The 22,929-nt window shown below is 39.8% G+C and overlaps 1 protein-coding gene across 1 annotated transcript; it reads left to right on the top strand.

Annotated features, from left to right (window-relative positions):
• The first annotated feature begins 18,353 nt into the window (after positions 1–18,353).
• On the top strand, positions 18,354–19,701 carry LOC145422632 (uncharacterized). Its single transcript, XM_080294175.1, has 3 exons — positions 18,354–18,610; positions 18,755–19,028; positions 19,156–19,701. The coding sequence occupies exons 1-3, from the start codon at positions 18,354–18,356 to the stop codon at positions 19,699–19,701; spliced, it is 1,077 nt and encodes a 358-aa protein (XP_080150301.1).
• The last annotated feature ends 3,228 nt before the right edge of the window (positions 19,702–22,929 follow it).

Here is a 22,929-nt window from a genome sequence, read left to right as displayed (position 1 = left end):
TAATACTTAATAGCTGCAGATGATGTGCTGAACTCTTGCTTGGTGCACAGTTTTGGTGTTTTTCATAACATCCTGTAGCAATGTGCATAGGCATTTGGCTTTTTCACCAGAAAAATTCACACAAAAAATTAATTTAGTGCATAAAAATTACCAGAACTCTCAGCTCAGTGCATGAAAATGATGTGCTGGAATAGTCCAAACTTGACTAAACTAAAAGTAATATTTAACTGAATATGCAACAAACTGAAATAAATATTGAAAGTACTGTTTTGCATTTTTTATGTTTTTTTTAACTACTGCAAAGTAAGAAAAAATTGGAAGCATCCTGCGGGAGTCTTCACTACTGGAATCAGTCAGCAGTTCACACCTTGCCCACTAGATGGAGATGCAATCACATGCGGAGCATTTAGGTGTTTAAACGTGAACCTGTTGGCTTAATCAGATGAATTAAATAGAAAAGGGAACATTTTGTGATTGGATTCATCTTTCAGACCTGCTCTCAGTATAATCTACACAACTCATACACATCAAAATAACAGACTGTGACTAGTAAATATTTAGTGTAGCAGGGGATATCAAGGTGACTTTTCTGGCTCTGAATACCTGTAAATCAACACCTTTTAGCAAATACAACTGCAAAACATTTATGTGAATTTTAAGCTCTCAGGCAATCCACAGCATAACTGTGAAAAAAAAAATAACTCCCTCCCAGAGCTATAAATAGTAAGGCCAGCTGTTGGATCTGCAGACTTTCTGTTTCCCTGATGAGGGCTATTGTATTGCAATCAAGACACCTCGTTTGGACTAAAAAGCTCTTTGTCTGTGAAGTATATTTCTCAGCACCCCTGCTGAGTTCAACCCTGCCAGTAAATATGTATTTCCACAATACAAGTATATCTTGAAATAGGTGTGAACATACTGCGTGTTTAACGCTCTGTTCCTATAAAACACAGTTATACACCATGCAGTGCAACACAAGGAGAACCTGCAATAACATAAATACACACACATATGTGTGTGTATATATATACACATATGTGTGTACACATATATGAGACTCTGCAGAGTGTCATTTTGTTTAAATCACGTCAGTGAGATGACACAAAATCAAACCTACCTCTCTAGTGTTCACAATGTCATACCCCTTAGATTTCCTTCTCAACAAATTTTCACTAGCTCAGTGCACACAGTGACAGTGAATCCATGCAGGTCATCAAGGGGTGATTTCAGGTATTAGTGTTTTGGGTCAGTGCACACAATTTTGCCTTTAATAGATTCACATTTTCATCAAAGCTTCATTTCATTTGACTTCGAAATACTACAGGAATATAGCAACTTGCAACTCAAGCACATATACTTTCCACCACCCTGAAGATGCAGACTGCCGCCTGGGATCTATTTGAGCTCTGCAGTGAGCAGATCCTCAACCAATCTAAAGGTTGTGAATTTCTTTTTTGTTTGTTGTTCTGATAGAGGCATAGAAAACCCTTACTTGTTCGATTCAGATCTTTATGGTCCAAGGTGGGAAAGTATTCTTGCACTAAGCATGAAAACATGTTTTAGCTTCTCTCTCTGAACCTAAATGTTTTGCAGATTTAATTATCTCTGTTTTATCGATGGACAATTCCTGATTATGATTTGACTTGCCTTGATAGTATTTCTCATCTGATTCTCCCATGTTTTAACATTTCCCAGTGGTGAAAATTAACTCAGTTAGTCAATGACTGTGTTTCAGTACAGTTTTGAGGTATTTAAATTAAAATTTTGTACAACTTTATCCTTCTGTCCTTTTATTTTTATTTAACAGCTCTATTACTATTCACTATATTATTCAGTCCAAGATTTTGCACCACAAACTTGATTTGGTTTATAATATTTTTAATAGTACAGTCCCATGAAAAAGTATTTGACCCCCTGCTAATTTAATTCCCCCGCTCCCCTTTTGCTTATTTGTAAATTTGTCACAGTTAAATGTATCAGATCAACAGATCAAAATGAATGAACTTTGTCCCCAATTCACTGAATACTATGGGGAAATGTAGCAGGAATATTTCCTGGAATTAAAGATCGTAACTCCTTATACACCATGGAAAAGAAATACTAGGCCATGAACACATTCCACCTACAGGAGCTGCTCAGCTATGGAAACCCATGCCGTGAACCTCCAGCACACAGTTTTTGTGCTGATGTTAATGCCAGAGCTCTTAGAGCTCTGCAGTCATCGAGTCAGCAGAGGTTGGCAACTTTTAAACACTAAGCACCTCAGCAAACCCCACGCTGTAACTTTATGTGGTCTTTATGTGGGGCAGGGATAGCTCAGTAGGTAGAGTGGTGGCCCCATGACCGTGGCAACGGGACAGAAAACACCTGAATTCAAAGAGTTAAAAGTTGTGGCTTAATAATTTTGTTCGTATAATATAAATATATAAACAGACCAAGAGCAAATTTTAACTAAACACGTGAAAAAAATTAGTATAGAGACAGGATGGCCATCTATGTCAAGAATTGGTAGTCAGATATTTCATCTGTTTAATATCTATCCAGTGCATGTAAACATTGCACGCTTAACATCACAATAATGAAAGTGGATTAAAAGAAATAGACCTGAAACCAGCTAACAGGGGTTCATTGTAAAGGTCTGATATTCATTGCAGTCTTGGTTTACCACTGTTGATGAATATTTACCTTTGCATAAAAATAGGCAGACCTTACACTGAAAATTCAGTGTTATGAAAGGGTTTTATCTCCATTTATCTCCTTATTTTAGTGATCAGCACATTTCTACATTGGCTATTACACAGGTTTCTCATCTCTCTTAGCACCTGAAATGCATCCAGTTTCACAGACCTCTTCAGCTGGGCAGAAATCGCAGCCAACCAACAATCCTGTGAAACATGCTGATTTCTTCAGTACTCAAGAATATCACTAAAATGTACCTCTCTTTTTTTCCAAACTCCCTTTTCTTTTCTTTTTTAGCTCTTTCTTTACCCAACAGGTGACCATGCATGATTTTATGTTTTTTGTGTCTTTGGATTTTTAGTTTTTGGAAACATCAGTCGAAGCTCAAGGTTGGAAAAATTTGACAGGGTCTGTATTTAAAATGCAGGTTTTGCACACTGAATTCATAATGTGAGCAAAAATGTGCAACAAAACCCATGATAAGTGCATCAGTGTATTTATTAAACACAGCTAAAGGCTGAATGACTCTAGACAAATAATTATTCATCGAATTTCAAATGATGGCCATTTGCATCACAGAAAAGCTGTGAAATGCCGCTTTTTAGCAGATGCACAGAGACTTGTCAGAACCCTTAAACATCTGACACATGGCTTGTGTTACTGCTGTGGTCTGGCTAGGTGTGAGGAGTGCATTAGCACTCAACCAAAGCTGGAAGGGATGCATGTTGAAGCAATACCTTTCCCTCTCTTTGAATGTCTATGCCACTATTCTATCTTTTTAGTTAATGTTCATATTATTTCCATTGCTATTTTTCCACCAAACAGCAACCACAATTCCCAACAGAATCGTGGCAACACACCGAATAGTGTTTTGCGGTCTGCAGGCCTGTTGATGCCCTTGATTAGTTGGTAATTATCCTGTCATGACACAGCAATTAAACGGTGGTATTTAAAGCCAGCGCACAACGTGAAAGAGATTCCTCAAATAATAGGCTCACTTCCCACTCCCGTCCAGCAGCAATTCTCCTGCTCTGTGTGGGTGTGAGTTACTATTGAAATAAAGGGAACATGAATTTGCATATGGCTAACACCAAGTGGTTTAAAAGCTAATCTCAGGAGTTGTTTTTCCTGAGCGCTGTGTAAGAGTTTAATGTACTCGCCTTTTCGTTTAATTTATTTATGAACTGAAAGAAATAAAACCTACCTACTACACCAACTATTTGTGTGTAGTGGAATAAATATATATTTGCTTTAAATATAAATATATTATAAAATCTTAACTGACATATCTCTTTATAATGTGAATACAGTGTAGACGATAGTCAAGCCATAATTTCTTTCTAGGAACTTTCTAAACAGACCTGAAAGATGGATAAATGCAGCCAAACAAACAATACCTCAGCATGATGATATCACTGCCATGCATCATGTTGTGTATTTAACTGTGTTAATTGTCTTTGCTTCATTTATTATAATTTGGTGCCCTCTTGGTCACATTAGGTATTCTGGGAGGTTTGTAATACCCAGCTAAGGCTAACAGTTAGCTAACACAATTGCATAGAGGTACAGTTTTAACCAAGTGAAATCTTGGCCCAGGCAAGCCTCTGCTATCACCTTGCTATTTGACTCAGTATGATTTGAGTATATTAAGTTAAGTTACTCAGTTAATAAGCTGTGTAGCTATGAATTATTTGTATGTTTAATACTAGCAAGTATAAATTAGCATGTGTATGCTAATGCGTTATCAGGAATAATGCTACTTCACTGAATGTTATTTTGAATTTATTTAGGCTACTTTGGGATTTATATTATTGCTATTTATGACAATGACACTCAGTCTCAGCGATAATGTTTATGCATGCTCAGTAAATGAAAAAAAAAAAGTTCCCCTCACTCCCAAGGCGTAATATACCGATGATTTGTCAAGTCCCAAGGCGTTCCTGAGGAACACGAAAGGTGACCTTCCGCATTATGCTACACGCCGGGTTATGGATGAAATCGAGTAGAATGATGCTACATGTTCCAGCCATAACCATAACCTTATCCCTAACTAGCACTTTAATGACGTTAGTGTTTTCCAAAGCGATTTAAGTAAAAATAAACATAAATGTGTAGATTCATTCCAAATGGTTCTCATGTTTCCTCTTTTTTCCGATCTCGTAATATAGGGACGTGTTAGGTGCCCGCAAGCATAATATATCAATGATTTGTCACCTAGCGTAAAATGTTACGCTTTAGGAGTGAAAACGTGTTGGAAAAAATATTGATCTGTATTGTTGTTTTGTGTTTATTTAGTTTTACAAAAAAAAAATTATCCTGTGCTTCCTAATGTTATAAAATGTTATAAAACAAATATGACTCCCCTCGCCTCATTACCTTCTGTATGTCTGCATCCTCTCCTCATCCTTTGTCGCATCCTCCCTCCTTGCCGTGTGTTCCCTTGGTCCATGTTTCCCAAAGTTATGTGCTCTGTTGCTCAGTGGTTTCCTCAGGTATCAGCTGAGATTAAAGCGAGACAGTTATTAGAAAATACTGATATTATCTAACATTTTTTTAAAAAAAGCATAAGCGGTGCAGAAAACCTCCCTCAAGTCAAAAACTCATGTTTTCTTTTATTTCTTTATTTTTTTTCAGTAATGGAAGCAAACTGCTTTGATTTGCCAGGTTGCAGTCACCTCACAGACACAAGTGATAGACAGAATTTGAGATTTTAGTTCACGATCAACAAACATCTAACATATAAAGAGGCATTTCTGTGAATTTGTACCATATCACATAAAATCAACATTCAGCTTTTGAGAAGGTGAGAGATTCTGCTTTATCAGCTACTATGACACAAGGACAGATGTGAGGATATTGCTCGAAAAATCGTGATACTTAAGGTGGCATCTGTGGTGTGATGGTTAATCCAGCCTTGCAAATTAAAGCAAAAGGGTGGCATGACAAAATGAACACATTATTCCTTCATAACTGCTCCACTTCAAGCTCCATATCTATATTTTCCTTGCAGAAGGTTTTTCTTAGAATAGAGCCTCAAGTATATATATTTTTCTGTCCACATTGGCCTTAATATGCTATTACATTCTCTGTACAAGATTCAGGAGAAAATAACTACTTATTTAGCTGCTAAAGGCTGCACTATGTACTCCAGTCTAGTTGCAAGCTTTGTGTTTGACATTTGCTGCTGGGCTGACAGCATGCTGCACGTTCTGAGGTTTTATTGTGGATTGAAAAAATGGAACAGGTAGAAAATCTCTATCAACAGCACTGATAGAATAGTTATTACGTTATTATTAAATACTCATTAAAGCAGGTTTAACTTTTGCTTCTTTATTTGTTATCGTTTCCTTTTATTTAACTATTTCCTGCCAAATCTTTTGTCGTATTCATAATCATTCATGTGTCTCTCCCGGTTTTCAATTTGAATGTAGTCAGTGAGTCCAGTAGCCATCAGAACTCATCAGAAAAAAAACCCCTGAAACTCAAATTCTGAAAGTATTAGGAAACGAGTTATTTTTATATGGTGATGAATGACTGGTGAGCGGCTTAAATGCAGAGACAGAGTATAGACCAGCAGCAACCACAGCAAGGAAACAGGCAGCCTTTTTAGGAAAGGTTAATCTCACCTTGCTTGTGTCTTAACAGGGATGCTTGCATATTTACCAAAAGTTGACTAAGCCATGTATCATATTTGCATATAATATGTATACCATAAAAAGCTACACAAAAACCAGTCAAATATCTAAAATCCACAAGCAACTTGGTGAGACTCCGTTTCTCAAGGAACCTTCAAAGGCTGTTCAAAGCTCTGTAGTCAAAGGACCAAACAAGTGAAGAAGCACTCCACCCAATTCAGTCAACACTAACTTAAACCTACAGCCCTACACACAATAAGTTGAACCACACGATCTGTTTCATTCCCTACGGCTAATATAGTCGCTTACAGGATCTGTCAACCGTACACAGAATAGCTGCTCAAGTGCGTGGAAGACAGAAGCATACACAAATCATTAGAATGTTTAATAGATAACCAATAAATATTTCAGAGTTCTCGTGTGCAAGTTGATGCATTTTAATGTGCAAGTCTTTTTTCTTACAGTGCAGAGTGTTCGCTGAAGTGCAAATGTGCCTAATGTTCTCTAAGAGAGAATAGATTTTATTCAGGATCAGTAACAAAATACTTCTTCACTACACACATGAAACTTCTTTTTCGAGGTTTTGTTTTTGGCACAGCTCTGCTGAAACTCACGTCTCCTACAGAACAGGTGGATTTCCAACAACTTGCTGCAGGGTGGCAGTTAAAATCATTCTGCCCTCAAGCAAGATCTCTTTGTGTTTCTGGCACCAGTGATCAGTAAGCAGGTGGTGCAGGTCTATGAGGCTATTTAATCATTAGTCATCAGCATTTGTCATGCCATTTGGGATGCATGGAGCCTCCACAATTTTTGCTTTTATGGTGCAGGAAGTCGGGCATCCTCCTGTTCCCCACTGATTGGAACCTGCCAGGTTTGGAGCTTTGATGCATACATCTCACTGAATGCCAGCCCAAAAGGAAAATGAGATTTTTAATGGTGTAAAATAATGATAATAAGAATAAATCTGTTCTTTCAGAAGCATAATGACTCCAGGCGTAGTTTTGGTTTTGGTCCTTTAAAGAAGCTCTTTCACCCAGCCACATTGAATCACCTTCATCCATTTGTGTGTAATTACCTGCTTTTAGCCTCTCAAAGTAAAACCATATAATATATCATTCTCCTTGGCCTGGAGTTTAAATGCATGTCAGAAATGGCAGAAAAAGGAGCTGTGTCTTTCTACAAGCTGCTCACGCATGGCAAATTACTTACTGAAATATTTCAGGCCCTTTAATGAGGAAAGGATTTTGTTGAAGATTGTGGGAGGCCAGTTATTAACATGTCACAGTTCAGGCTTTTTTGTCATCTGCCAAGAACACCAGGACAAAAACATGACAGCTGAGATGTTATGATGGAAGATGACTAGAGACAATCTGATGTTTTTCAGACTCCATCAATCTGAGTAATGGCACATGGCATTGTCAACTCATCACCCATTACATGCCCACAAAGTACCTTAAATTATTGAGCGTGTTGCTTTTTAACGCTGGCGATGGCAGCGATGACAATCAATCTGCAAGTCAGGTAACGAGACATATGCACTTCAATTTTGGGGAGCCGACAGTGCTTTCCCCGTATATAAAAAGGAGGGAGGACAGATTAAGATGACCATTTCCAAAGCTGTATCACCAATGAAGCATCCACCAGTAGATGCTAAGGTCACTGGGACAACCACTGGAGACATATAAATAGCTTCTGAAATATTGTGGCCTATAGCGAGATGCTATCATGCATTTTATAATACTATATGAATGCCATATAACAGTTTATCACTACAGAATGGCAGGAAGGTGACTTTCTCGTTTATGCTCCTAACAGCACCATCAGTCTGGTCTCAGAAGGAAAGACTGCTGAGATAAAAGTGCAGTAAACTGTTTTTTTCCCTGCCAGAGAACACCACAGCTTTTTAAATATTCTCCCTTTTTTACAGTTTCATAAAATTACAAAAATACAACATACATAAGTACACTTTGCTCATACAGCACATGTGGTTGTCTATATATGCATTGGCATGGAGCGCCTAGTTAAGAATTTGATTGAACAATTCGACGTCATTCACACATTAGGACTATGCAATATGGCGAAATATATCAGATGATGATCATCCATTGTCCATTGTTTCCTATTATACTCTAGCATATATTCCTTGCTGTCCCAAAATACAGTTTGCTGCAGGGGTCTCAAACTCCAGTCCTCGAGGGCCGGTGTCCTGAAACTTTTCCATGTGTCCCTGTTGCAACACACCTGAAGACAATTAGTAGGTCATTAGCAAGAGTATAGAACTTGACTGCATGCTCAAGTGGCAACCCATAACCATACTCAAGTAAATTTAAGTAAATGTTTGGAAAAATGTACTTCTAAAAGTATTTTTATTGCACCACGTTCGTTCACTCATGAGCTGCTGTAGCATTAATCAAATGGCTGAATTGCCATCTCAGCATGCAGCCAAGTTCTATAGTCTTGCTAATGACCTACTAATTGTATTCAGGTGTGCTGCAACAGGGACACATGGAAAAGTTACAGGACACCGGCCCTCGAGGACTGGAGTTTAAGACCCCTGCTTTACTGCAATGCTTCTTAGTTTATTTAGATGAGGCTTGCAGTAGTCACCATGGCGCCACAGAAGGACCATCAAAATAAATTGAGGTCCTCATTCAGAAATGATTGGCTACCTCTGTAGGTTATGAAATGTTATGAAAATTATGGCACAAACTGCTCCCCACCACAGACACCAACACAATTAACCTCTTGTGCTATCTATGCAAGAATTATGTGAAAGAGTGTGGAGAGAGTTTACGAATGAGAAGCAAAAAGAGCCATCAGCTGCAGAGTCAAATGTCAGAACAAGCTTTTGCTGGCATATCATATAATTAAGACTCCTAAGGATAATAGCGACAACTTCTATCAATAGATATATGGTGTTGTGCACTTACCAAAACACTCGACTCCAGGTATACAATGACCAACCGAAAACATTTCTTACAAGTCAATTTGCCTTGTTTATATTACGACTGTTAGGCCAAAGTAGTGAAGGAAATCTACAGCATAGCGTACTATGCTGCAACAAAAGATAAGTGAATGAGTTTAATGGTGCACTTTATCAGAGACTGGACACTCTGCAGTCATTGTCAGTCGGAAAACCCAGACTATACTGTAATTTAGAAGAAAGCGGACTGAACATTGCACATACATGAGAAAAGAATGACGAAAACACAACAAAGACCAAAGGGAGATTCAGACAATGTACAGGGCAGAGGGGACACACCTGAGGAACGTGGCTGAAAGGAATCTAGCTGACAGGAGACAGGAAGTAAAGCAGCACGTAACATGCATGGGTTAAAAGACTGTCAAAACAGGAAACACAACACACCGAGAGCCAGACATACAAACTAGACATAGGGAGAGAGTAACAGAACACAGACACATGACAGGGACCACAGATGAACATAACCAAATATACCAACAGAGAGATATGACAGAATACAAACAGACCCACAGACTAAGCCTGACATGGGACTGTAAACCACACTCGGCCCAAAGGTAAACAAGCACTGAGACCTGACAGGCGCAGAAACACAGACTGACACAGAGACGGAAAAGTAATCAAACATGGACACATGACTGATTTCTACAGAGGGTGCATGGAGGTGAGACTAGGACAGAAGACATGGGGACACAGCTGGAGGGACAGGCAAGAACACAATGCAAGCAAAACTACGGACTACGTAGTAAAACTTCACAGCATCCACCAATAGATATTAAACCCTGTGTACATTAATATACTTTATATTATTTTGTAAATTTTAGTTGTCACATGAACAGGACAGACCATGTGCACATGTTTTTGATGAGTTGTAGGATGACATATGCAAAGATATACTTACATATGGACATGTGCTGTTTCCTTGTAAAAGAGCTTAACTGACAAAAATGTCTTTTTTCAGCCACCTACATTTTCTTGCAAGGGTACAATTAAATTTTTTTTACAAAACAGAACATTTCTTCCCCTTTCTCAGGTCAGTTTAAAAAATATATCTAACACATTCATACTGTCTCCTTCACAGAAAGTTTCCCCATTAAAAAAAGAGAGAACACAATTTCTCAAAGTCCAAACTCTTACCGGGGTTTTAATCTGTCAAACGCAGCTTCTTGTTTTTCCCCATTTTGGCTACTAATAGTCTGTCTCTGCACCATCGACCTTGACACAACTGAGCTGGAAAATGAGTCTTTCTTTATATGTAATTATTAGCTTTGTAGGTCGGGGGAAGATATCTCTATTGACAAGGGATAAACACACCAATCAATATCATCCAGAGCCGCTGTTCTTTTGACTCAGGGACACCCCATTGTTCTGTTTTTTACTTAAAGCTCTAGCTCTGGGATGCGAGGCCTCCTGGAACATGCGCTGCGTCTCTGAAGTTAATCCCCATGCTGTTTATCGGTTCTCATCCAGAGTGGGTGTTAGCCACAAGAGATCCCTTTGGAAAATGCTGGGACATAAAGATGTTCAGAGGCAGGCAGCAGGACAGCTGTAAAATCATCATTTGTCAGACATCAGATGATAAGAGTGGTTTGGGATGGAGGATTTGCCTTATGATGCAGTGCTGCAAATGCACATTGATTACAGATACTGATTCTGTAATCACATGGTTCCCACTCCCAGGCAGTGGAGAGGTTAAGACGATCATGCTGACTGAGCATTGCAGTCATTAAACTTTTATATTGTTTTCCGTTGTATTCAGCATGAATTGTAAATTTAATTTCCTGAGATACTGCATAAGAAAATGTCTTGTACAACACTGTAGACATATTCTTTTGAAATATAGTTAAATGGCTAGTACTGCTTTTACGGTATTGATTGACTGATTGATTGAAATGTGTGGACAGATGCGAAACATTAAACAAGACCTATGATCATTTTCCTTATTCGCTCATATACAGTATGTTCTATATATTCATATATATTCTTTTGGTAGTGAATACTCATATTAAACACATAATGAGGTCAGATTATCTACAAGAAATGCCAATCAGGAAGGTGTTTCAGAAACTAAGTGAGGGGATAACCCATATGGTCATTTTAAAAAACTGGCATGGTTGTGCCGGTCCATTTGGATGACCATGCAGAGTTTTGCAGACCATTGTCTATATGTTATAGGTTATCACTCGGGTGGAGAGATAAAATATGTAGAAAAAAATAGTAATGTGGGCTTTTGCTTAGCCTCTAGCTTCAAGGTTAAGGGTATACTCACTGACTTATGGCCCACTGATCCTCAGCATGCTGCTTCGTCCCTTTCCCATCCTTTTGCATCTTTACAGGAGCTATTATTAACTCCTCAGAGGTGAAGCACTTTCTAGTTCTCAGAGATTAATGAAAAGGTAGTCAGCACGTGAATAATTTAGGTTTGCCCTCTTCATTCATTGCTGAACTCAGTTTTGGACATATTTAACCCCAGAGTTTCTCCTCCTTTGATCTGAGAGCGCTACAGGAATTTTTTTATTTTAATTTTAGTGCGCAATTTTAGAATCAGAAGCTGTAAACAAATGAATAAATTATGAGTAAAAACAGAAAAATATGGTAATCGGAGAGAAATGTAATTTCTATGAATGACTGAACTTTAAAACTGCCAAGCCTCAGCAGCTAAGCTCCGCTAAAAGCTGCAGAGGAAACCATTATTTGACAGTTGACTGTCAAATTTCTGCTTCAAAACACCACTAAATATAATTTCTAGAAATGCTTGGAATGCAATTATGGAAATATTTGCAAGCAGTTCAAACATCATGCTTTAACTTCAGCACTGAGAATATTCTTTGGGTCTTACCTATTAGAAACTTTAGTGTACAGCCATCAGTTTCTAGAGTTTTCCCAGTTCTTAAAGTTAGAGCAAGCATATACACATCATCTCAAGTGACAGGAAACGTCATGGTTTTGGATTTTGATGTAGTTTTGCTTTTTTTTTTTTTTGAAATTGTGGCCAACCAGTCAGTTTTTTGGATACTAAATGAGGGAAATGACTCTGCATGGCAACCATAATGAGCTGCTCTAACTCTTTAAATACTAAGAAAAGGTGTTTCCTTTATTACACATGTAAACAGAGAAGGCTTCTGGAAGAAGATAATGCTGCCCCATTATTCATGCAACACCATTTCAACGCACCATTTGCACAAACAAATGCTCAAAATATCTTTTATGTGATGCCTAAATTGTAAAGATTAATTTGTAGCCTGCATATACATTCTGAGCCTTCAGCTACAGGCTGTTAAGCTCACCGCCAAACTCTGAACATTATGCTGCTGTGATAAAAATCTGCTTCTTTTGAAGTTGCATAACATACCACACGTGATGCTAATTCATCTGAGTTGACTAATTTTCTGTCTCTGTGAGCACCTCTGAAGTGGGCTGGAAATGTTTAGCCAAGGGTGAAGAAAATGTTTTTGGGGTCATGGTGTCACATGGTGTGTGATGTGTCAAAGAAATGTTTTCTTTTAGATTTAACATTTACTTATAATCAGACTTTAACACTATTAAGATATTGTAATGGAAAGAGTGCAAACTGTGTTTGAAGCCCACACAGAATTTTCTCCCATACAGCCTGTTTCTAAACACAACAAGCAGCTGTTTCCCACAAATAAGCCACAAAATCAGCTTACAGCTTGATATTAATACTTAATGCATTGGGCGAGTGTGTGTTTAAACGTAGTGTATTAGAATGTGGATGTGGTTAACCCAGTGCGTGATGCAAAATGTGCAGGGAACAGCAGGAAAGCTGCAATGTAGATTAGAGAAGAGATTTTGACTTGCTATACAAAGAAAAGAACAAGAGTACTAACGAGTGAAGAGTGTGTACTGAGAAGGTGGAAGGAGTTCTTTGAGGATCTCATGAATTTAAAAAAAATGAGAGCAAGGAAAACAGATAGAGGAAGGTTAGTGAATCAGGAAGTGAAAAGGAGGAAATGAGGGCAGCTATGAAGAGGATGAAGAGCGGAAAGACTGTGGGATGACATACCTGTGTAGGTATCTGTAGGAGAGAGGGCACTGGACATTTTAACCAGATTATTTAACGCTATCCTGGAGTGTGAAAGGATGATTTTCACTTCACAAATAGGGGTGATGTGCAGAGCTGTTGAGTACAGGGGGATAAAGCTGATGAACCATACCATGGAGATATGGGCAAAAAGTATTAAAACGAGCTTAAGAAGAGAGGTAATGATCAGTGAGCAGCAGTATGGCTTCCTGCTGAGAAAAGCACTGCAGATGTAAGTTGTATCTTTGAGAGTGTTGATGGAGAAAGATAGAAGACGTCAGAAGGAGTTGCACTGTGTCATTGTAGATCTAAATAAACAATATGATAGGCTGCCATGAGAGGAACTGTGGTACTGCTTGAGGATGGTGCGGGAGATGTATGAGGACTGTGTGACAGTAGTGTGGTGTGCAGCAGGAGTAAAAGGTGGGTTCACGTTGGGGGTGGAATTACATCAAGAATCAGCTCTGAGCCCCTGCTTGCAAGACTTCTTCTTCCGTGATGGATGAATAGCCACTAAATCTTGACAAAAATTGCACTCTGTCATTACCATTCTCCAACAAGGTGGAAGTTAAGGTGGATATTTAGAAATGGTTTGATTAAAATGTAAAAATTTGCAAACATGGTGGAACTCCCCAACCCTGTGCATTACACCAGTTACCCATGAAGTGTAGAAAAGGCACTGAGGCAAATCACATTTAAGAAAACATGTCTTTGAGGTGACCGGTTATCATAGAGAATACTGGTATTTTACCGGTGATTTTTTTCAGCTTTTTAAAAGTTTAATTTTATCATTCAGTGACGAAGGTGTTCTGATAGTTTGCTCATCATGTTGTTCGGTGTCTTTGTTTTTACACTTAAAGAAATGTGACTTCTAGGTTCAGAAACAAACCACTTGTTTTAAAAGCCTTGTAATAAATCTTTGCAAATGAGAATGCCCCTCTAGTTTATACTGGTGCTTTTTTCTACTATAGCATGTGAAAATGTTATACAAATGTGCAGCATGCAGGCTCCGGCTCTGAGGTTGCCTGGGCAACTTTTGCACCTCATGTGAAATGTATTCATTTCACAATAATAACATATGAGAATATATAAACGAACCTACGAACCAGAAGGATGTGGGAACTTTCTGCACACTCTTTTTTTCTGTTTCAGGATTTAGTAAAGCTGGAAGGAGGATATGTTAATGTAAAATGTGAATATAGAGGTGGTATCTCAGCAGGAGAAAGCTTCATCTGCCCTCAAGGAAAGAACAAGCTCTATCTCAAACCGTCCCCTTTTAGTTGTTTGTCCCCTGGTGTTCAGAGCGCTGGAAATGCACCGATGTACATACAGCCCAAAGTACAGCATGGAATAAAATATTCCCATTCTTCCCTGAAGGAAACATTTTGCATGGTCACAGCAGCTCTGCAGCTTTGACATTTTAAAGAGCAATTTGCAAGAAACGGATGTGAATAAGAAGTGAGCTCAACCATGTGATTGAGTTTCCCTCCTGTCCCCAACGATATTTAGAAAAGCTCAGCGCCCAGAACAGTAGAGCTCAGAACACATTATCCTCAGTCGGGTTTTCTCAAGAATCATAAAGTTGTGTGTTTGCCATGGCTGAGGGAGTGCTAATTTCTTATAGGATGATTAACAAACGCACAAACAGATGATAGCTCCTTAACAGCTTTACTTAACTGAGGATCACCAGCCAAAAAAATTGTCATCGTATGAGAACAAAAGGCAGGGGGAACCTTTAAGATGTTATATCTCCTTCATGGGAGGAACACAAAGGAGCAATGACAACTAAAAAAGCTTTCAGTGCAACTTTTTAAAGTGTGGCTTTGTCCTAATGGCAGAAAACCTTTTTCTATCACTTCTTTTTGTATCGTGCATCAGCTTCTAATTTGTCCACATTCTGAGAATGGCACATCTTCTGTTTACAGCATTATTTTTATTTTTTGCATTTTCAAGTTCTTCTAGTTCCTCTTCTTCTTCTCATTTTAGGCGTCACCTCAGCATCATCTGCCTCCCAAACATCCACAGCATGTTTTCCCTCACTATATCCTTCTCTGAAAGTCTTGAGCCACTGCCATTGAAAAACTTCACCCTTTCAGCTCTGCTACCTCCAACTCACCTCCTGTCTTTATGGTAGTCCCACCGTTTCCAAACCATAAATGTAAACTCTTGCTGCTAACCTTCTGTCACAAGTCACCCCAACATTCGTCTCCACCCACTCCATCTCTCTTCTTCGTCTCTCTTTAATGCCAGGAATGACATTAAAGGTGAGAGAGAGAAAGAATCACAACACAACCAGCACAAAAGCAGCTAAAACTGGTCAACTGAAACAGCACAGAAATTTAGACTCTATGAGAATTAAACTACCTTAAACAACATATTGACTCATCTCTGTGAGATAGAGGAGGTTACACACTTGTGAGTAAATTTTTTGTGCCGTGCTTGTTGCCTCTGCGTTTATAGTTGAACACCTGCTCTGACAGTGACAGCGGTCTATTTCTCCCGACCTCTGTGTGTTGTTATGTCTGATCAGGATGAGAGGGTGAGCAGCGGGAGGATTTGGAGATACTTGTTCTGCTTTTTGCACTAAAATGACTTTTCTTTACTGTGATTTGGGTGGGCAAGACAACCTGCTTTAAGCTGAACCTAATTAAGTAGTATTTAGTACATAACCTAAGGAGTGATTCAAAATAAAAGTAACAAGCAAAAACACAAAATATCTTCTGAGAGCAAAGAGCAAACACAAAGGAAAATAAAGAGCAAACCACATATGTCCCAAAGGGATTCATTCCATAAACACCCCTTTGGTTTCCGAAAGCTTGAGTTTTATTGCTCTTTAAAATTGGATACTTATCTCATGGTATCTGACAGAAGAGCAGCATTTAACACCTTGGCATGAAAGCGTTTTGAGAGGTTGTCTGATTATACCAGCTGCCACTTTATGCACACGTCTCGTCTTGCTCACCTGGCACAAACGGATTTTGCAGAATCCTCTGTCAGAAAATGACAACAAAGCCTTTGTGCATTAAAATGTGATGCAAAGGGGCCCTGACCCATGTGACAAGTTGACAGTAAGAATAAGTTGGACAAGTAGTTTTAAGGGTTTGTCAGAGCTCTGCCAGGGTGTGCCGAATATTAGAAGATTACACGTGTCAGTCCACAGCCACACAGCACAGCGGACCACCTCTCAACCCCTGCCAGCAGTGGCATTTCCAGAGAGAACATGCATTATTGACCAAGAAGTGCTTTGCAAAACTAAAAAAGAGAGGCACAGAGAGTCTCCAGCGTCGGCACTTGAAAACATTCTCTGAAAGAGGCGAGCTGCCCTAAAAAGTAGACGGGGTCACCAGCTGTGAGCAAGTGGGGTCCAACGAAGAGTACAAAGCAGTTATTGAGTGGGTAAGGCTGAGTGCTCTCAATCTGTCTGAAAGGTCACCATCCTGCCGCTTTCGCCGATTAAAATTCTAAAGATCAATAAATTAGCTGTCAGAAGGAGTTTTGAATCAAAGCAGTCTCCACCTCAAAGTTACATTTCCCCATTTTCCCCTTTAGACTGAAGCGGTTGTTGAGAAGTCGAGTTCACCCTGAAAGATTCTGAAACTGAATAAAAGGAACACGTGATTCTGTTTCAGTATGTCGGCAATAAGCACGCACGCACGCACGCAAGCACGCACACACACACACACACACACACGCACACGCACACGCATACACACACACACACACACACACACACACGCACACACACGCACACGCATACACACACACACACACACACACACACGCATACACACACACACACACACACACGGACACACACGCACGCACACACACGCATACACACACACACACACACACACACACACACGCACACGCACACGCACACACACACACACACACACACACACACACACGCACACACACGCACACGCATACACACACACACACACACACACGCACACACACACACACGCACACACACGCACGCACACACACGCATACACACGCACACACACACACACGCATACACACACGCATACACACACACACACACACACACACGCACACACACGCAGACACACACACAGCAGCAAAGACTCAAATGAAACTCACAAAAATAACACACTTGCACAATTTGTGTTTCCCTGAAAGACACCGCCAGAAATACATTAACAGCTTGAGTCACTCCACAAGTAATCCAACACTGGTGAGTCTCCCTCTGTCGCCTCGAAGCACATCTAACGTCTAGCAGTACTACCCAGTGACACCAGTGCTACCTGTTGTTTGACAACAGGTAGCACGATTAAAACCTAAGTACTTGGTGTTAATCTTTAAAATGATCAAAACTACAACAGGCGCCTTAAATCTTTCATCAGATCAAATGCCACTGGGGTTTAATACTATTATTCTTATAGCACCAGTGGATGAGTAGGACCACTTGCAGAATATAACTTAATACAGATATTAAGGTACTTTACAGAAGAACAGACTGAGTGCAATTGTACGTTATTCATAATTTATATTTATTTAAGTATTTATATGTTAAGCTGCTACTTTCTGCTTCGTCTCTGCTATTTTGAGGCGAATTTGTTTAATTTTTTAATATTAAGATATTTGCATATTTTTTAATATAAATGTATTACAGTTTTTCTCGATTGCTTAAACACTATAACCAGGCCTCTAAACTAAAATTTCAAAACCGTAACGCTACTGTTCAAAAAGCTCACCCATTTCCCTGAACTATAAACACTATTCCCTGCTTTGACACATGACTCAAATTTGGTGAACTGTTACTGCAAAACTCTACACACAAATCCCTACATTTTACAGTGCTTACACCATGTAGTCATTTAGAAAGCACTAGCATGCAATAATGTTAACTTAAGTCAGCATAGCTTGAGCTCAATTAGCACACAATTAACCAGGTGGAAACACTAGGAGTCAAAATTTAGCACACACCAATCAGAACCTGCGATAGATAGATAAAAGGGCCAAAGTCAGCTCATTCAGGTTTGAAACAATGGATCCGAAGAGATGCAAAGGAAGAGGACATGGTGGAGAAAGAGGACGTGGTGAAGGAGGTGGAGAACGACGGCGACAAGGAAGGGGAAGAGCAAGGGCAAGAAGACAGTCAGTCTCGGATGAAATTCGAGCCACTTTAGTTGACCATGTCCTTGTCCATGGGATGACTATGAGGGAGGCTGGGCAACGAGTACAACCAAATTTGAGTCGCTTCACTGTTGCCTCCATCATCAGAACCTTCAGGGAGGAAAACAGGTAGGTGTACTTGCAGTAAGACTGCTTTGTACAGTAACGTTTAAGTTACTGAACTTATGTGTCTTGAGTTTCAGTATGTTTCCATTATTTGCCTGTAAAATGAATGTGTGACAGTTACAGTAATGAGTGCTTCTATTTTTGTAGGACACAGAGACGACCACCTGGTGGAGGCAGGTTAAGGCTTTTGTCGGAGGAGCAAGAGAGGGAACTTGTAAACATGGTAATTGCAAATAATGTAATCCGCCTGCAAGAGATTCAAAGGAGAGTGATTGAGGATGATCATCTTTTTCGAGGCATAAATGCCATCAGCCTCTCCACAATTGACCGAAAGAATCAATTCCGGATGAAACAGGCATACCGAGTCCCTTTCAAACGAAACTCTGACAGAGTGAAAAACCAACGTGTGGAATATGTTCAGGTATGAGTTTTCATACTGTATAAAGTATTGTGTACCATCACAGCATGGCAGTTTATGCTGCCATTTCAGCACTCTTGAACTGTGGTTCAGGGTACCGATTGACTCTACTGTGTTATGTGTTTTGCAGAGAATCTTTGAGATTGAAGGACGGCCTGTTCCCCATGAAATAATCTTTGTGGATGAGGCAGGTTTTAACCTGACCAAAAGAAGGAAAAGGGGGAGGAACATAATTGGCCATCGGGCTATTGTAAATGTCCCTGGTCAGCGTGGGGGGAATGTCACTATGTGCGCAGCCATCAGCCAACGAGGGGTACTCCACCGCCATGGGGTACTAGGACCCTATAACACTATGCTTCTCCTTGCTTTTCTTGATGGTTTAAGACAACATATGTTCCAGCTGGACTACAGGGAACCAGCACAGCCAGAGCAGCCTCACTACGTTGTTGTGTGGGATAATGTCAGCTTCCATCGCGCTGCTCTGGTTCATGACTGGTTTACCAATAACCCAAGGTTTTCTAATATCTTTCTGCCTGCATACTCTCCCTTTCTAAACCCGATAGAGGAGTTATTTTCGGCATGGCGGTGGAAAGTGTATGGTCGAGAACCTTATGTCCGTGTTCACCTCCTTCAGGCCATGGAAGAGGCCTGCCTAGACATATCAGTAGATGCATGACAGGGGTGGATCAGGCATGCAAGAGGATTTTACCCCCGCTGCCTGGCTGGGGCCAATATAGCCTGTGATGTGGATGAGATTCTCTGGCCTGACCCAGACCAAAGACAAGATGCTGAGGTGGGATAATGTTTCTGGTGTGTGTTGTACTGTATAGTACATGAATGACAATGTGCCACTGTACATACATTGGTTGCGTCTTTTGTGTTTATCATGTGACAAGGGTTTTGAAGGGGAGAACCATAAGCAACCTATTTGTTTTGGAACTATTGTTTTGAATTAATTGTACCAGTGTGCAAAACTCTGTTGTAGTGTGTGTGTTTTTGAGGGCTTGTGTTTGATGTCTGAGGGCAAAGTTTGGTTTTTCAGCAGGAGTGAATAGTTTTGGGTGTAGAGCTTCATTTTGACCTGGAAATAGGATGTTTGGGAAATTGAGTGAGATGTTATGGATTTGTGTTTACAGTTGTGAGGATATGAGGCGTAGTTTCAAGAAATGTGTTTTAGCAATCGAGAAAAACTGTAATATTTTTAAAGCTACTAATAATCATATTGATGTTATCAGAAAGAATTTAAGAGAGACATCAGGGCACACATAGAATCCTAAAAATATAACTTCCTAATAGGGAAAAAAACTTTAAAAAATCCTGTTTTGAGTGTTACGACTGTGACCGTAATTGTGTGTGAATTTGAGTGTCCAGGTGCTCCTCCGGGATTGGTGCATCCAGGGTGGATGGATCACACCGACTGGCTGACGACTGGGAGGCAGCGGATAAGAAGAGACCGCCAGGGACTGCCAATTCATTCATCCTCGGCCCAACCCAACCGGCAGACCGTTCACTGTGTCATACTATGTTAATGTAAGAGCATGTAGGGGTGGACCGCCTTTTTGGTTGATCAGTTTTCTCCTGTTTTTGTTAGGCAGGGAGGAAAGTGATTGTCGTTTGGTTTAGTTCTTTTGAGTAGGTAAGTTGCGTTTATTCCTGAGATAGGTTACTTTTGTTTGTTGTTTTGGCCTTGGGTTTACCCTGAAGTTATGATGCTCCCTTCCTTTGTTTAACTGCACCTTGTTGTAAATAAATCACTGTCACAAAATATTAAGTGTGTGACGTGCTGCTTGGGGTTGGACGGGGATGGATCACCCTTTATGTTGTGGTCTGGCCGCGCCTAGACGGGTCATAACATGAGGAAAAGTGAAAGTTTTTAAACTTTTTTGTGACCATGGAAATTTAATTTAATATAAAAATAAAATGCTGCCTAGACACGTGTCTGCAGCTGTCTCAAAATCAGAGTTGTGAGACTTGCTTCTAGTAGGACCTTGATATTACACTGTGATATTATGAATAACTCTACTCAGCAGTATGCAAGTAACTACAGTCATCTTCAGTAAATTCACTCCAAGGTCAGACTGTGCAGTAAAAAGTCTGACATCTCATACAGAGAATTTGCAAACAAATTCAAGAGCTACATTTCAGACTCTATGGGCCTCAGTTAATGTGTTTAATGTTAAATTTTAAAACAGTACAGTTAGGATGTTTGACCACAATGCACAGCGCCATGTATGGAGAACTCGACACAGCACAAACTCCTCATACCAGCTGTCAAGCACGGTGATGGAGGGGTGATGATTTGGGCTTGTTTCTAGCCACAAGACCCTGTAACTGAATGAAAGGGATTTGGAGTCAACAGACAAACTCAAAACATCCAGGATTTATTGAACAGGCAACAAGAATTATTTGAGAGGAGGTAAGAGGAGTAAAAACTGACTGCTGGTACACGGGCATCCAGACAGGTGAGTTGGACGCAACAGGGCAGGCAGGTGAAGTTAACTGGAGATTTCAGCAAACAAGTGAGAAACCAGAACTGCAGGAAGGACATGGACAGGCAACTAAGAGGCAGATGGAGAAATGAGGTTAATGAATGGAATATTAGGTTAACAAAGACAGAGCATAATTACCACCATGGTCAGCATAATGATCAGGTAGAGATCATCAGCTGTGGTAAAGATCATAGCTGATGAAGAGGCTTGGAACAGACGTAAAAGGACATCTGAAAGAGATTAAACTGAGAATGGCCTTGAAAAATGAGCGAGAGAGAGAGAGAGAAATAGAGAAACTAAAACTCCCAGCCAGCCTTGATCTGTATTCTAGAGTCACATGTCCGACCATCTGTTCAACTTCAGCTAAAACTTTCCACAGCATGTCTTTCATCCTGTCTTCCTTCTCTCACCCCAACCGGTCGCAGCAGATGGCCGCCCCTCCCTGAGCCTGGTTCTGCTGGAGGTTTCTTCCTGTTAAAAGGGAGTTTTTCCTTCCCACTGTCGCCAAAGTGCTTGCTCATAGGGGGTCATATGATTGTTGGGTTTTTCTCTGTATCTATGAAGCGCCTTGAGGCGTTGTGATTTGGTGCTATATAAATAAAATTGAATTGAATAGAATTGAGTTAGCTGAATTGAGTCATGCAATGGAACAACGACCCCATGCTCATGAGGAACTCTGCAACAGCAAAGACTGAAGGTGTTGCAACGGCCCAGTCAAAGTCCAGACCTCGGCTGTGCTGGGACCTTAGAAGAGCTGTGCATAAACAATGGATCACAAATCTCAATGAATGGAAGAGACGTTGTAACAGTGCAACAGATTAGGTGAAATTGTTCAAGATGTGAAAAAAACATATATTTCAAGTATTTAAATATTACTGTGTTAATTTTTTAAGCAGTCAAAACCTCATATAGCATCACGAATAGCACACCAGTTCCCCACCCTGGTCAAAATCAGCATTTTTGGCAGTAATTTTGAAATCAACACAACACAATCAACAGTGCTCAGACTGCAGTTTGTTGGTTTTATATATTATGCATAAAATGTTTGTAATGTGAGGAATAGTGCATTGTTTATACTGTGTAGGTGAGAAAAGGAACCTTTATTTAGTGCAGTTAATCTTTTAACATTCACCAAATCACTGGTGCAGCTGTGTTTTAGCTTTCAGCCCCTAGTTTTCATATTTTACCTTTTCAAATACCCTCTAAGACGAACCTAAACCCAAGTGGAAGCTTCTTTCATTTTTTTGCATCTTAAAAAAAGGTTCTAATTGCATCCAAAAGTATAAATAATCTTATTAGCCAAACTGTGCTCATTTAAACACCTGTGTTTCTCTTCCCCATCAAGTATCAAACACTGAGCACAGGTGTAGCAGCCAGGATCCTTGACATTAGTTTAACACATAGATAACACAGAT

Source organism: Astatotilapia calliptera, chromosome 19 (genome assembly GCF_964374335.1).
Source record: "Astatotilapia calliptera chromosome 19, fAstCal68.1, whole genome shotgun sequence".
NCBI classification, from domain to species: Eukaryota; Metazoa; Chordata; class Actinopteri; order Cichliformes; family Cichlidae; genus Astatotilapia; species Astatotilapia calliptera.
The sequence above is the reverse complement of the archived record's forward strand: the minus strand, read 5'-3'. Positions and strand labels throughout refer to the sequence as shown.

Bases quoted from the DNA above. Each gene is read 5' to 3' on its own strand.
- LOC145422632 (XM_080294175.1), top strand. From the start codon at position 18,354: ATGGATCCGAAGAGATGCAAAGGAAGAGGACATGGTGGAGAAAGAGGA. The intron at 18,611-18,754 runs GTAGGTGTACTT...CTATTTTTGTAG, and splicing joins ACCTTCAGGGAGGAAAACAG to GACACAGAGACGACCACCTG. The intron at 19,029-19,155 runs GTATGAGTTTTC...TGTGTTTTGCAG, and splicing joins AACGTGTGGAATATGTTCAG to AGAATCTTTGAGATTGAAGG.